The sequence below is a fragment of the Gavia stellata genome, chromosome 28, assembly GCF_030936135.1.
Source record: "Gavia stellata isolate bGavSte3 chromosome 28, bGavSte3.hap2, whole genome shotgun sequence".
NCBI lineage: Eukaryota > Metazoa > Chordata > Aves > Gaviiformes > Gaviidae > Gavia > Gavia stellata.
In genome coordinates, this window is record NC_082621.1 from 2,875,328 (window position 1) to 2,890,217 (window position 14,890).

A 14,890-nucleotide genomic window follows, 5' to 3' on the forward strand; every position below is an offset into this window, starting at 1 on the left:
TTGATAGAAAGCACAAAGTTGCACATTGTCCTGGGCCCTCTCCCAGTTTCCTTGAACACCTTCCCACCAGCTCGGCCCTGTTTCAGACTCCTGGAGGTGGTGGGAGAACTTCCAATGCAGTCATCTTTGTTCTAAAAAAAGCGCAGAATAGAGGGGCCAAAAGACCCCCGCTGTGCGCTGTACAGAAAGGCAATGCCCCATGCGTCACTGAATTATTTTCAGCCTCTGTGATTTATATCAACTCTTGCAGAACTCAGAAGCCTGCATGCTGCTGCTTAAGCAGCTCTGAAATGCTGAAAGGTTGAAACATTTCTGAATTGTTAAGGTGCCGTTTAACAAGTTGGGAACCTTTTTTCCCTTTAGCAAGCAAACTCCCCTGGGTCTGTCATTGGCTTGATTTAGACTTAAACCCTGTCTTCCCTCAGGGGAAAGCTGAACTTACATAGGACTCACTCAACACACACACTAGATGAGAGTAAATAAAGCAGTGTTCATCTTGAAATGAGGTCTCAGGGAGGCAAAGGGGTCTCCCGAGAAGTCATGAGCTGTGTGCTACTTTACCGCCTCTTCAATCCCATTGTAAATGTCACGTTGTTTTTCACCATTCGGTAGCATTGTGGGTAGAGCTGTGACTCTGCTGCCTTCCCAAGGCGGAGCTGGTTCTGAAATCTGTTTGTGATGCATGTGGCGTTACCATCCACCGATACGACAGAACAAGAAAATGCCTTATTGTGGACACTATTCACATAACTAGCATGTGGCTGTAAAAGAGAAGTATTAGTTTTATAGCTCTAATGTTGTCTGTCCTACCATTTCTGAATGTTTCCATTTCAAAGTGACAATCCTCAAATGACTGCTTTAGGCAGAGATGTTTTAGCAACAGATTTTTAGACCTAATTGAGTTGAAAATATATGCACAAAAGTCACTCTAAGATACCTTGTTTATATACTATTGTACATAAGATTTTTTTTGTGCAATAAAGTTTGTTTTGGCAGAATCTAGACTGTGGTACTCCTTAGTGGAACAATGACTCATTCACAGAGCGGAGAGGACTACAGAACAGTTTCTCAGTGTCACTGCTAGCTCCAAGATTCTTTAGTCGGAGTCGCATCTGCATCCTCCGAGACTGGAGTTGCAATAGCAGCTTAGATAATTTTCCTCTTGCTGTGACAAGGTAATTAGTTGTCTGTAATGGTAAGTGGCATTTCCGCCCACAACAAAGGAGAAAATCCAGAGGTAAGCAAGCATGAGTTAGTCCTATTAAGCTTTTCAAGCTAGACACTTTTTACAAAACTTTTATTTCCAGTCCGCCGTCCCTGTGTTTCAGGTGATATGCAAATAACCTCACCAGCAGAATTATACAGGCACAGAACACGTAGCAGTCAAGGTATTGCCTCCTTGGCTTCCTCTGGAGTGATTTCCTGAGAGTACAGCTCTGTAAAGAGAGCAGGCAGCCAGTACTGAGGTTCTCCTGCTGCCTGTGTATCCAGCCAGGCCATGCCTTCCTTCAGCAAGTGTTCCTATACAAACAGAGCGGAAACTGTGAGTGAAACTTAACTAAATGGCTGAGAAGCCATTCACAATAGAGGCCGGACCCCACATTTATTCTAGGGTAAGGGAGGGTGTAGGACTTGGGCTATAATAATTTTTACTCGACTGAGAGAAATACAGTCCAGACATCCAGCCATGCATGTTTATGTAGGACCTGAGCTAACAAGATTCAAGTTTTAATGGAGATTAGTGAAGCCAGAGGAATATCTGCAGCTTCTGAGACTCTGCTTTCCTCAGTCTATGTTTATGTGGTGTGTACTCTGCCTTTGGTCTACCAGCTAGCATAGGATCCCCTGTGTATGCTGTGATAACGCATCCCCAGCAAAGCGTCTGCTGCAGGGCTGCAGCAGCAGTCACCCTACACTGTCGCTGAACTCCACTGTGCGCAAGAGACCTTCATACATACCAGCACTTGCTTTGCACGTTCCGTCTCCCACTTCAGGCTGGACCTGATCTCACTGACTGTTACATAGCCCTTTTTCTGAAACGAGAGGAAAAATACTGTGTGCTTATCATCAACTTAAGTCCATAGTCTAGAAGAGCGTGGACAGTTTTGCCTATAGGCCTGGTGTAATCACAGTTCCTTGTCAGGGAAAGCAATAAGGTTCTTTTCTTTCAAGGTGGTTGTATTTTAAAATCTCCTGGGACAATACCTCTGCCAGCTGCAAGACGACAGTGTGATCCATGTTCAGTTCAGCTGGTACAGACTGGATCAGATACGTTCCACCAACAGGGATAATTCCAAAGCCATTCCCCAAGACCTTCAGTTTCTTGATAGCACGAAGGAGATCATCCCTGAGAAGCAGAGGTCAATGCAAGGCTTTAAAGCGACAGCCTCTCTCAAACTGCACACTACATTCTGTAAAATGAGGAAGACTTGATGTGCAAAAACTATGAGCAATAATAGCTCCTTGGAGCTTGCTGCAGTTTCAGGTAATCAACAGTTGAAAAGAGTTCTTATAAAGCAATTTAGAACTAGTTTGCGTATCTGCGTCCCCCTTCAGAAGTGCAGACTTGCATTAGAGACATGCTTGTAGCACCTGAGCTGCAAGTGCTAAAACTTCTAAGATCCAGCCCCAATTAGTGATCATGGTGAGCTGTGTCCTAAAATCTGCTTCTGCAATGACACGTATCAGCCCCTTCCTTATGGCTCAGGAGACCACAGCAGCTTCAGCAGACTGCAGCAGTAGGAGAGCTGGATTTGCAGGGGACTAGTTGTCTCCAGCTCAAGGCAACAGTCCTTTATGCCTTAGGGCTCCCACAGAAAGCGCACTGCTGCTTTCTGAAATGGTTAAGTCATTAATTGTGGATCACGTGTAATTGCTAGAAGTCAAATTTGGAGCCCAATTAGCAGCAGTCCCTTCAAGTGCTGCCGAGATCAGTCACCCCCTTTTCTTCCTCGAATGCTACTTCATTCCCCTTTCCTGTAATACACAGACACTCACTGGCTGACATCCTGAGCAAACTTCCCCCTTCCCTTCAGCACTTGCTGATGAAGTTCTTCCAGTGTTATCAGACCTAGGAGTCAACAAAAGGGGACAGGAAAGCATTACTGTATAGCAACAAAATTACTCCAGCAAGAGCGGTCAAGGGTCCTTCGTGCGTTTGCCACTGGCTCACCCCTGCCTTCCATTTTACAAGCGGCTGTTCATTGTTCCCAATATCAAGCCTTGGGTGAGATAAGCATTGCGTCACTTCTGCTCCCAGAACTAACATGCAGCAGTCAGCTGTTGCCTTCTCCCACAAAGGTATCGGACTCAAGTTTCAACTGGCTTTGCTGTAGCCCAGTCCTGGTCTCAGATTGCCCTTCTGGAGTGAAGAACATCTACTGTCTTTTCATTAGGCACTTACCACTGGTATTCTAACTTTTTGAGATATTTCTGTGATCCTTTAGAGACAATCTTACTGCCAGGCTCAAAGCAGTAACTTAGCAGTTTTGTACTCCTTCACTATCATCATTGATCCCTGCTCCTTCCCCATGTTACTGCGAGTTATAGTTTTGTTAACTAAACAGGGCAGAGTTGGTTGATTTTTGTAGAAATCAATGAAGGTGGGTCACTATCAGTGGTGTAGCTGTAACATGTTGTAGAAACAAAACAAGGCTTTTTGGGGACAATGAAGACAAAACTGCCATCTCAGTAATTTGTGAAATCTAGTAAAGAACGCTACACTGAGCCATGCGACTCATTCTCCACAGGGAAAAGGTATCCTCCCATTTACTGTATCTCCTAGAAACCAGACACAGCGAGATCCTCACCTCCATTCCTGTGTTTCAGAGCCAGGCAAACTTCGATGATCTGCACGCCCAGTTCATAGTAAAAGTCTCCAACTCCCAGCATCTCTGACCAGAATCCTTTACCGGCTGTGAAGCAAGAAAGGGGAAAGTGATTGGACCATTGGCAAAAATACCCTTCCTTAACAGTTACTGGTGCGAAGCTGTAAGGACTCTCAGATCTGCCAATGAAGTCTCCATTTTGGTTATCTCCACCTGTTTTCCCCCACCTTTTAAGTAAATAACACCCAGTGGTACATTACACCAATTCACAAACCCCAAGAATCAAAACAGCATCAGCTCTCCTCAGGGAAACTTCAGCTTCACTGTGAGCTGTTTATAGTACGAGAACAGTGAGATGAATCCTTAGTCATTAACACCAGTGCCTGTTCCTCACATGCCAAAGGATCCACCCCGATTGTGGCACACATATCCTGGAACTGGACCCGGAACTCAGGGTTTTTACGGATCTCTTGCTTGTGTTTGCTGGCAAACTCTTCTAAGTTGGTCTTAAACATGTCCAGCTGCTTAGACATCTGAAAGAGAATTGCAGAGAAGCGTTTTTGTATTAACACTTATTTTATGTACCTTTTCCGTAAATGCAGCCCCCAACAGGCACTAAGTGAGCAGAGTCCTCAAGAAACACTCGGGTCTCTGACATGCTGCCTACCCAGTGCAGACGGCCCCAGTGGTCTTAAAGGAAGGAAGCAAGATAAAATTGCTCGACGGAATTGGAATGCTCCACATGTACACTTTTTATGCTGAATACAAACCAATGTCAGACCACAGTGGCGATAAGACAAGGCAAAGGGCTGTTCTGAACCAAGAGGCAGGCTCAGAAGCGGGGCAGCAGTTATTGTACGATGGACGTGGGGCAGAAACAGTTCTACAGAACTAAGGTGTTGCTGAGGTCCTCAGAAACGAGGCAGGGCGAGACAGAGCAAACATCACAGCTCTCTGATGGAATGGCAGCCTAACGGGTGCCACCATTATCCACGCTGCTCGTGGATAATGTGCTGGAGACCGAAGCAGAGGGGGAAACGAAGCCCGGGTTTATGGCTGGGCTCACAACCACGGTTATTCCCGCTGCCAGGGCAGGGGTGGATCTCCCACCTGGGCCAGCTGGTCTTCGGCCAAGACCGTTCCTCGCTCCTTGTACTTCGCCTGCAGGAGGAAAACGGGATGATGGAGACAGTGCTGAAGGACAGACAAACCAGAAACCAAAACTGGACAAGGGAGATGCTCCCTAAGGACGGAAGAACCAGGAAGACCCACAGCCCGGTGCCCTGGGCAAGTGGGGAGGCTGCCAGGTAGCTCAGGGCACCCTGGGCTTGGAACGGGGCTGGCGCCGGCTGGGACATGGATGTGGGGACAGGGATGGGCCCACACCGAGCCTGGCGCCCCCCGCCACAGGGCCGAAGGGGCCCGGCTCCCCTCACACAGGACCGATGGAGCTTGGCAGCTCCCCACTCGAGACCGGTGGGGCTTCGCACCCCTCCGGGGCCTGGCAATCTCCCCCGGGGCCATTGGGGCCTGACACCGCTCACACGGGCCCGGTTCCTCCTCCCATGGGACCGGTGGGTCCCGGTCCCCCCCCCAGGGGCCTGACACCCCCCCCACGGGCTGGGCCCGCCGGTCACGGGCCTGGCACCCCCCACACCCGGCGGACCGCCCCCCCCCGGAGCTGCCCCCCTCCCCAGCGGGGTCCCGGCGCCCCTCACCTCCGCGAGCTTCTTCTTGGCGATGGCGCCCGCGCCCACGCCCCGCCGGTGCATCCCGGCCCCGCTGCCCGCCGCGCTCCGCCTGACGTCATCTCCCCGCGACGCGCGGTGCTGACGCACGGCAGGGGGTGGGGTCCCTCTCCTGGGCACCCACGGCTGTATCCCCCCCCCCGCACCCCGCCGAGGACCCCCCCGGTCACCCCCCCCCCCCGAGGGCCTGGGGGGGCACTGGGGGCCTCAGACCCCGCGGGGGGTCTTGGGGGGGCGGGGGGAAGACCCTGCTGGGTGTTGGGTCCCCCCGGGGTGGGGGAGAGGCCCTGTTGGGGGGGTTGGGACCCCTCTGTGGGAGGGTACCCCCCCCCGGGCGGGGGGTAGCCCGCACTGGAGGGGGGTTCAGTCTCCGCCGGGGTGGGGGGAGCCCCGCTTTGGGTAAGGGTGACCCCCCCAGGTGGAGGTAAGTCGCTGTTTGAGGGGTTGGGTCCCCTCTGTGGGAGCGGGTCCTCCACGGGGTGCAGGGGACCCCGCCTGGGGGGTCAGGAGGGAGGGCAGGTCCTCAGGACTCCTTCGGAGGGGCAGGCTGGCTCCCGGCGGGGTGTCAGGGCAGGGTTTGTTTCCCCGCAGTCCGAGCTGACCTTCACCACCTGCAGCCGATGCCAACGTCGGTTTTTAAGTCATGGCCCGGCAGCGGGTCCTAAACGCCTGAAAATCTGCAATCGGGAGCTTTCCGTCTTACGGTTCGGTGGGCTGTAGGCCAGTTTGCTGACAGCAGGTGTGTGGTGACTCTTACGAGCCTTGTTTGGAAGGACACTTACTTTTTTTAGCAATTTAGTAGTATTTTATAGCCCATCCCCAAACCAAGTCTTATCTGAATCTTATTTCAGCTTCAGACTAAACTCTTTATTGCTTGCATTAGCAAAATAGACAATATGCATAGAACAGAGTGAATATAAGACATCTTCCTCCTTCTCATGTGTCTTGATAGGATGAAGAGGGAGCTCCTCGGGAAGATCCTGGAGTTACACAGTCCTAACAAAGCGGAAGTGAGAGAGAAAAACATAAATTCCCGTGGTACTGCACTTAACCCATTTTCATTCGGTTCCTGTAGGAAACAAGGCAGAAGTTACTGCCCTTCCAGCCCCCTCTGATACCTTGCAAATCCATTTTGATAGCAAGACGTGTATCAAAGTTAGTATCTAATAGTAAGTACCTACAAGTTCTGAGAAAAAACGGCAACTGGTTAGAGGAGAGAGATGCAAATAAGTGTTTCTCCGCAGGAGAGGCTGCAGGATGAGCTCAACAGTTACTTGTTTTCTCTGGCCTGCTGGCTGGCCACTCGGCTCACATTGTCTGACCAAGCTGCATGGAATTGTCTGTAGCACAGAGCTGCCTCTTATTTCCAACCTACATTTATTCATGGCCAGTTCATCCCTTTTTGTTCTTGTGCCAACTTTTGCCATTAGCATAAGCAGCTCTTTTCTCGCTCTGGTTTTTTTTTTATAGATGGTGACTTTGTCTCCCTCAGCCTTCATTTTCCTCAACTAAGCATAGGATGGGCTTGCCATTCCCTTGAGCCTCCTTGGGGCCCTCCCTTGCACCTTTTGCATCCCAGTTTCTTGTGTTTCTCTCTGAATGCCTTTCACAGAATTGTACAATGCACAGAAAAAGCATTTCCTGTAAGTGGTCTGATGAACACCTCCTTTTCTCATTAAAAAGGGGAAAAGGATTTACTAACCTCCCTTCTCTAGATGGTAATTTGTTAAAATTTGTCTTCCCCCATATCTTTGTTGTATCAATCGTGTGAAGACACTTTTGCAGAACCAAACTCTGGCCAGAGTTCTTAACTCTCCAGTCAAATCCAGCTGAGCTGTGCCATGTAAGCACTCGGTGGTCATCTCAAGAAATCCTAAATTAATGGGCTGAGCGCTGCAGCAAGTACCTCTGGGGACAAGGGCTGGGAAGGGCTCTGTAGGGATGCTTGTAACAACAGGAATAGGTAGAACAGCCACTCACGTTGGTCTGCAGAGATCATTCGACATCAGCCATGTCAGAAACTCCTGGTTCAAAACATCCTTCAAACCTTCTGAACCTTCCAGGGAAGTAAAACTGCAAGAAATGTGCCACGCCATAAAGACAGAGGAGAGGCAACAATCCAGATGCAGTGTGTAACAGCCTCGTATCCCAGTCCCCTCAAGTTCACAGGCATATTTTATTTTCCTTCTAATATCTTTGACTCTGATAAACCCGCAAAAAGCTTTAACCTCTTTTTGACATGGTGAGCTCCTTGCACACAACAGTGCCTTGATCTTGGCATGTGAACGTGTCTGTAAGGCTTGGGGGACGAGAAGGAACAGACCAGTGACCCCCTTGCACCCCACCTCCTCTTAGACCCAGCAGGCATCAAAACAAAGGCAGAGCGTGGGTGAAGCAGCATCTACGCTCCAAACTCACAAAGGAAAGCCTTTGTTTCCAAGAAGGACTTTCCCCTGCAAGTCGCATTTTTTATTTGCAATTAAGGAGATTAAGGGAGACACTAGAAAACATTTTTGTTTTAAATGAAGCTAATCAAGCTGATTAATCTCTAGCATCAAAGGTTTCCCTTCCCCCTCTCTGTCCCCCCCCAAACAGGTTAGACAAACATCTGTCAGGAACAGTTTAGGGCGCGTTGATCCTGCCTTGGAGCAGAGGTCAGACTAAATGACCTCTGGAGATCCCTCAAAGCCCTCGTTTCTTTGATTTTGTATTTTCCGTATGACTAGCAATTCTCGGTGTCTGATTTTCTGAGTGCTTGGCCTGAGACACCTCTGTGAACCATAACTGTGCTCATTTCCCCCACCCCGGGTCATCCCCTGCACCCTGGTTTCTAAAGCGGTTTTCATGCAAAGGCTGTAAAAGACAACAAATGCCCCCAGATTCTTGTTCTGGGTGACTGTCCCATGACTCCCTGTAGTTAGAAATTCCATTTTTTTTGCCAGAAGACACTAGGATTGTGCCTGAAGGATGTGGGCTATGTGTGGTAAGTGCCTTTTTTTTCCTTCTTGCCACCATTTTAGGACTAAGCAGCAGCAACCTGTTAGGTTTTGTAAAATCCCCTTCATGTTAAAGAAAGGAACTGTATCCCTCATTCATTTGTTAGTGGTTTGTTGTTTTTTTTTTTTTTTTAATACAGAAAGTGCCTGAGAACAGATTTTTTCTTTGGACGCGTGTGTCTAATTTGCTTTTTGAACATTTGTGACATAAGCTAAGATTGGGGGAGGTGAAACAGGCTATTGACAGGCTGTGGATATGCTGACACAGCACAAAGCCGCCCAGCGCTGAGATACACGAGTCTGCTCTCAGCCAGATGGCTTGGGAAATGAAGGCACGAGCTGCAGCAACAGCACGCTCCATATGGGCTCGGTTACCTTGCCCAGAGGTACCTGTTCCGAGTAAGCTCGTATCGCCATCATTACCGTGATCATGATGATTTTAAGATAATTACATCTTAAAAAAAGAAAAAAAAAAAATCTCTTTGAGTGTCCCCGGTAAAGGGAACAGGTCAGAAGCAAACTGGGAAATTCCTCCTGGGTCAGGCAGGCGTCTCTCCTGCGTGGTTTCATGTTTAGATGACAGGCTTTTCATAATTAGAGCTTGTAGCAGTGATACCAGGAAAGAACTGTTTTGTTTCTTTTTTTAAAAATGAGTTGGTCAACATGCTGAGAGTGTGAACGAGTGGGTTGGTTTTTTTTTTCCCCCCTGTGGGTTGATTTGATCAAATCAGAATGTTTTGCAGAAATGTATCAATTTCATCTGGGTTTTCACTGGGGAGTTTTCTTTTGAGAGGGCTTTGTTTTGATTAGGTCAAAGCACTTCATTTTGACTTCTCCATTTCGGTGATGTTGGGATGTTAGAGGAGCGGATGCGCTTCAGCCTTGTCAAAAGTCCATGCTTTGACCTTATCAAAGCGCTGGGTTTTGATGAGGCTGTGCTGACATTTGCAAAACAAAAGAAGACCCCAATCATCTATATTTTTTTTCATTTGTATTTTGTGAGAAATTTCAAAATTAGAGAGGCTTTTTTTTTTGTCTTTGTTCTTTTCCTCACTCATGAGACAGAATTGCAAAATGTGAAATTTCCTTCTGAAATCAAAAGCCTCTCATTTTCTATGTGACACCGTTACCATCGATACCTGCCCGAAAGCATTCCTCAAAGTCAAATGCTTGGGGACCTCATCCCTCCCTGCGGCCAGACTTTCTCTTTCTCTTCTCCCATCTCACCTCTGATTTTTCTTGGCTTTCAGAAGCCAGGCGAAGAAGTCTTTGGCTTCCTGGGTGCCCAGGTCCAATCTTTGGCCATTGGCAGCTGATACTTGGGGCTCAGCTTCCCTCTTGTATGGCTCCATGATGTTGCTGGAAAGGCGAAAGGGGAAGGTGCCACAAGAGGGTGCCAAAATGTTGCTTTTCCACAAAACCCATCTCCCTCCCACTCCCTCTACCAGCAGCCAGAGAAGGCGGCGGTCTTGGAAAGGGAGAGGGATAGTTGTGCTGTGTGCCGACAGACCAGAAACATTTCTAGGACTTAGAAAAATAAAAGAAAAAAAGAAAACCAACTCCCTAGAGAATCACTGCTGCAGTCCAAGAAAAATATCCTCGGCTCTACATTCTTCTGTAGCCATCAGTTGGCTGACGACAGCTGTAAGTTTGGATGGTAGGAGCATTGAAAGTCTACACACTTACTCGCTTTTCTTCTCCCGTCTGGCTAGCAACCATTCCACAAAGTTCTTCTTCAGCATGTTATCCATCGTGCGGCTGTAATCGCTTGCCAGGGTGGCCTCAGAGTAGCGTCTTTGCACTGGTCTGGCACTGGGAGTCCTTATGCTGGGGTGAGAGCAGAGAGACAGAGTGAGTCCTGCACGGACCGGGAGCGCGTGCTGTGCGGAGTTTTGCTTGGGTTACACGTGGTGGCCCATGCGGTCCCTACAGTCAGGAAGGTTTTGTGATCACTTTTAATCTCTCATGGTCCCGGTGACTATTCCTGCAGTGTAACATGAGGAGATGGACAGAGAAGGGGCTGGCACGCTCCTCATCCATTTTGCTGGCTGCTAACACAATCGCAGCTCAGATTTGAAAACTCGGGAGGAGATGAGCTCAGGATATTTGCTGATAGTCTGGAGTCAGTGTGGTTTTCCCTGCCGTAGCCTGATTCACGTGGACTTTGGCTCCAAGCTAAGGCACCAAGTGTGCTCGGGCTCCCTCCTCCAGTGAGCTGCACACCTAGGGCCAAGGAAGCCTTTCCCTGTGTCCTCGAGAGGCTCAGGGGTGGACGGCAGGAGACAAGGGCTGACCTTGAGACCAGTGCTGATCTGACAGCGTAGACATAGTTGGTGGCTACCTAAGTTAGCAAAGAATTTCAAGGCTGATCCTTTTTTAGTACTATTATCTGGGATTGCAGCAGCTCCTACTGCTCTAATAAGGATTCTTTTGGATATTCTCAGGTGGTAGTCGGAAATTTGGTAGCAGGAGTCAGGGAAAGGGAGGGAAAGTCTTTATTATATACCTGCTTTATGTAACTGGTCATATTTTCAGAAGCTTCCAAATACTGGATGCCCCGTAGCCTCATTCATGTGAGATGATTACATCTTGTTTCTAGTTCTCAGCCAACCTTCTTCTCTTCCTGGTTGACTTCCAGCTTGTTCCTCCTAACCTAGAGCCATGAAATTTGTAGGGAAAACTTGGGAGTTCCTGGCTCTGGCTCAAAGGCTCAGGGCTTTGGTTTGATATCGCTCTTATCGTTTGCTCATCTCTGTACACTTAGCTGTCTCTATTATCTGAGATCTACCTCAGGACTCATGTTCTCACCTACTTACCAAGATGCCAATGGAAAAAGTCCATTTGCCTCCAGTGGGGAGCTGGAAAAGGCTCAAAACACACGGTGAGCTTTCCAAAACACTTACCCTGAGACGTTTTCTTCCATCAAAACAAAGCCCAGAGAAGCAAGGAGCAGAGAGAGAACTTTGAAAGACATCATTTTCTTGGCTGGTTTCTCTGTTCAAAAGCAGAGGGCAGTCCGGATGTCCAGCCCCTGTAACACACGGGACACGTAAGTGACAGGACAGCAAACCCAGAGGGATGTGCGGTGGTTGGGCACGTGCCTGTGCTTGTAAATGTGTTTCTTCAGTCCTTGTGCTTCTAGCAGCCTTCTCCATCCTACAAAGCCCTCTTCTGCCGTTCCCAGTTAAATTGCTTTTTCAATGCCAATGCTCTTTCCCACAGTGGTGTCTTTTAATGTTGGTTCCCTATACTTTTATTGTAACCATCAAATTCGTTGTGGGTTGCGCATTCCTGGAGGCAAGGGCTTTGTCTTCCTCCATGTTTACAAGCTGACCCTGTGGGTACCTCATTGTGCTTTAAGGGTCGATTCAAGCTTGAGTATGTGAACAGGAACCTACGTAGGATCAGGCAATTCAGTGGCAATGACATCCTGCTTATCCCGCCCTGTGGTTCTGCAGGATTTAGAAGCCTGATCTAATTTCTGGGAGATTTTCTGTTGGGATGGATAATGCCTTATGTAGGGACTGGAGCCAGAGCCAGTGCATATCAGTTATGAAAAATATCCTGTGGACAGTGACAGGATCAGATTCCAAGATTTGTTAGTTTCAAGCTGTTCCTAGTCCTCACGTCCACAGTTTGGCTCAATAGCCCTTGGACATTCGAGCTCTTTTAATCACTATTCCAGCTCTGCAAACTCCGTACAAAAATGGTTTTGATCATGGCTTACAGATATATTTTGTTGTCCCTCACCTCACCCTTTGTTACAGCTCTTTCTGGAAACTACATTGCAATGGAGAGCTGCTGTTCACAGGAATAATGCAATAACAAAAAGAAAAGGTCTAGATCAGGACTCAAGTATCCCATCCTTCAACAATTTATTCATACATTGATAGAACTTTACTCCTCTAAATAGTTATTTGTACTCTTACGACAGCCCAATTATAGTTTTGGAGAGAGCAAGAATTTGTAAGTTTGGATGTTGTTCGTAATTGTGGCGGGTTTTTTATTTCTGGAAAATTGTGACATCTTTTACAAATGTTTTCAGCCGTTCCTATTAAGTGAGAAAAATACTAAATGTGTTACGTTATCTCAGAGACATCAAGTTCTAAGGAATGCTCTTAAAAGCAAAGGTGTAATATTCTGAACACTGGCAAAATCCCTAAAATACTTTGAGCTAAAGCAATAAAAGACAAATAGTTACAGAGCGTGTTAACAGCAGAAGTAAATTCCAATGTACAAAAAGCTGAGGAGTATTTTAAATGAGAACGGAAAAAAATGTCATGATTAAATAACTGAGGTTTTTCCCTCTTATTTGCTTTTCATTTCATACATTGGTGATACAACTGTGGGTACAATGATGGATCTGAAAACAGCTAAGTTGTGCAAGAATATTGTTCTGCTTAGGGTAATCATTTATGACGCTAGGAGAGGAAATGTATTGTAGCCTTAATTTTAAGAAAGGGCAGTACTCCTCCTCTGCAGAATTTACCCAAACAGGGAGGAAAAGCAGTTCACATTTTCAGAAACTGTTGAAAAAACGGTTTTTGAATTAATTCAAGACCCCTTTGCCGGTGTGACACTGAACTGGAGCAGTCGAGCTCTGCTAGCCCTGTCTGGCACGGGGTTTGCTGCGATACCTACACTGTTTTGATCCCGTGATTTGACTTCTTCGCAAAAGGAGGAGCGACTGGTGGGATCTTTGCAACGTGAAGGTCTTCCAGCCCCCTGTGCAATACTGTCTGCTTTGGAAGAAGCATTATCCCTGTTTTATCCATAGCTGGGAGGTCCCAAAAAAGCAACTAAGAACCGATTTCTCTTCCTTTCCCTGTGTAGGTGCAGTTCCCAACCTGATCTTTGCCATGCACTGAATCCTCCTCTGAAATAACAGTCTTTCCCTTTCCAACCCAACACGTACACCGCTGCAGGGCTTGTCTGCCAAAGCTACCGAGAAAGCGGCCGGTTGTACCACTTTGGGACAAACTCAGCCAAAGACACGGGCTGTTCCTGCCCTGCTAAGGCTGCTGCCCGACACTCACAAACGCTGTTTGCTCCCACTGTTATCTTAGAGGAAAAGAAAAAAAAGGTAAAAAAAAAAGTTAAAAAGAGAGACTGACATAGAGCTGCTTACCTTTCTCCTTCTCCGAAGCTGCCCGGAGGATTTCAGCTAGTTCTGGTGCCGAGAAGACCCTTCAGGGCTTTTATATACCTTAGCTGTGCAGGACCAAACCCACTTCCAGGAGGTAAACAGGAAATCAAGCACCTAATCAAAGCAATTCAAACCCACTTAGAGCTGCTTCATTAGGTCCATTGACCTACAGAGCAGGAAAACAACCTTTTAAAATATGTTTACACTACTGGCAATTAAACATTACTGTATCACAAAATCAAGAATGAGCATGGATTGTGGGCATAATACATATGGCATTGGTCTAAACCTTAATTGCATGTAGCACCTCCTTCCATGGTAAAAACTTCCTTAATTTCCATTTTTTCTTTTCCAAGTGTAAGTGCCACCTTAGAGAGATCCAGTTTGCTCCTTCTCTTTCTTACAGGAGGAATAACTTTGCTAAAATCAGTAGCTCCCATCCTTGTTATTTTTGTCACCATCAAGTCTAGACATCCCAGCTGCAGTCTGCAACCCCCCGTGCAAACCCCAAATACTGAAAACAGTGTCTCTCCCCCAAAACATGCACCCGAAGAGGAGAAAACTTGGGATAGAGGGTGGCGGACAGGAAACTGGTAGGAAACGGTGAGGCAGCATTGGTTAACGAGGTGGAGGGTGGTGGCACAGCAGCCGCCCATGCGGGGTGAGGGATAGCAGCTGGGTTAGCCAGGAGCTGAGCATCCATCGGGGCTGTTTCTGTCCTGAGTGAGTGATGGAGTGTTTCCCTGTGGCTCTGCAGCTGCTGGGGACATGGGTCAGTGAGGCCACCGCCTCACCCTGCCCTTGCGCAGCTGGATCCAGGAGAGCAGATGTTCTGCAGATGTTAATGGTGCCATCAGAATACAAGGGGGAAATCCACTCCCCACCAGCTCTGCTGCGATTCCGTGCCCGGTAAGATATTCTCCCCGGTGCCTGACCTGCCCCGCTTCCCCCGGGTCTCTCTGGGAGAACTGGACCCAGTATGTTTTAACACGTAAATCGTGTTTAGGGACTGCTACTGGGTGCGTACCTCCTGTTCTAGGATCCCCATCACACCCAGCTTCAATCTGTTGAAGGAGCAGAGCAGGATTATGCTTGTGCCAGCCTAACCCACGCGCTGAGCTCTGCTCACCTCATTACCGAAGTGAAGCAGTGCCTGTGGCTGACTGTGCTGGC

The 14,890-nt window shown here is 47.9% G+C and overlaps 2 protein-coding genes across 3 annotated transcripts; both read right to left on the minus strand.

The window, feature by feature from the left end:
- Positions 1–1,280: 1,280 nt before the first annotated feature.
- Positions 1,281–5,599, minus strand: SNF8 (SNF8 subunit of ESCRT-II). Of its 2 annotated transcripts, XM_059830319.1 has the most exons (8): positions 5,546–5,599; positions 4,938–4,988; positions 4,222–4,360; positions 3,810–3,914; positions 2,998–3,070; positions 2,206–2,347; positions 1,959–2,033; positions 1,281–1,521 (listed from the first exon to the last, which is right to left on the minus strand). In XM_059830319.1, the coding sequence occupies exons 1-8, from the start codon at positions 5,597–5,599 to the stop codon at positions 1,384–1,386; spliced, it is 777 nt and encodes a 258-aa protein (XP_059686302.1). In that variant the 3' UTR covers positions 1,281–1,383. The 2 variants fall into 2 exon arrangements, with proteins under 2 accessions (XP_059686302.1, XP_059686303.1); XM_059830320.1 differs by lacking the exon at positions 4,938–4,988.
- A 1,952-nt stretch (positions 5,600–7,551) lies between these two features.
- GIP (gastric inhibitory polypeptide) lies at positions 7,552–11,548 on the minus strand. Its single transcript, XM_059830171.1, has 4 exons — positions 11,475–11,548; positions 10,258–10,392; positions 9,799–9,930; positions 7,552–7,648 (listed from the first exon to the last, which is right to left on the minus strand). The coding sequence occupies exons 1-4, from the start codon at positions 11,546–11,548 to the stop codon at positions 7,552–7,554; spliced, it is 438 nt and encodes a 145-aa protein (XP_059686154.1).
- Positions 11,549–14,890: the final 3,342 nt, after the last annotated feature.

Bases quoted from the DNA above. Each gene is read 5' to 3' on its own strand.
- SNF8 (XM_059830319.1), bottom strand. From the start codon at position 5,599: ATGCACCGGCGGGGCGTGGGCGCGGGCGCCATCGCCAAGAAGAAGCTC. The intron at 2,348-2,997 runs GTGAGTGTCTGT...TCTGCTTCTCAG, and splicing joins TTTGCTCAGGATGTCAGCCA to GGATGATCTCCTTCGTGCTA. The intron at 2,034-2,205 runs GTATTGTCCCAG...CTCTCGTTTCAG, and splicing joins TCGTCTTGCAGCTGGCAGAG to AAAAAGGGCTATGTAACAGT.
- GIP (XM_059830171.1), bottom strand. From the start codon at position 11,548: ATGATGTCTTTCAAAGTTCTCTCTCTGCTCCTTGCTTCTCTGGGCTTT. The intron at 10,393-11,474 runs GTAAGTGTTTTG...CCCCAGCATAAG, and splicing joins ATGGAAGAAAACGTCTCAGG to GACTCCCAGTGCCAGACCAG. The intron at 9,931-10,257 runs GTAAGTGTGTAG...TCGCCTTTCCAG, and splicing joins AGACGGGAGAAGAAAAGCGA to CAACATCATGGAGCCATACA.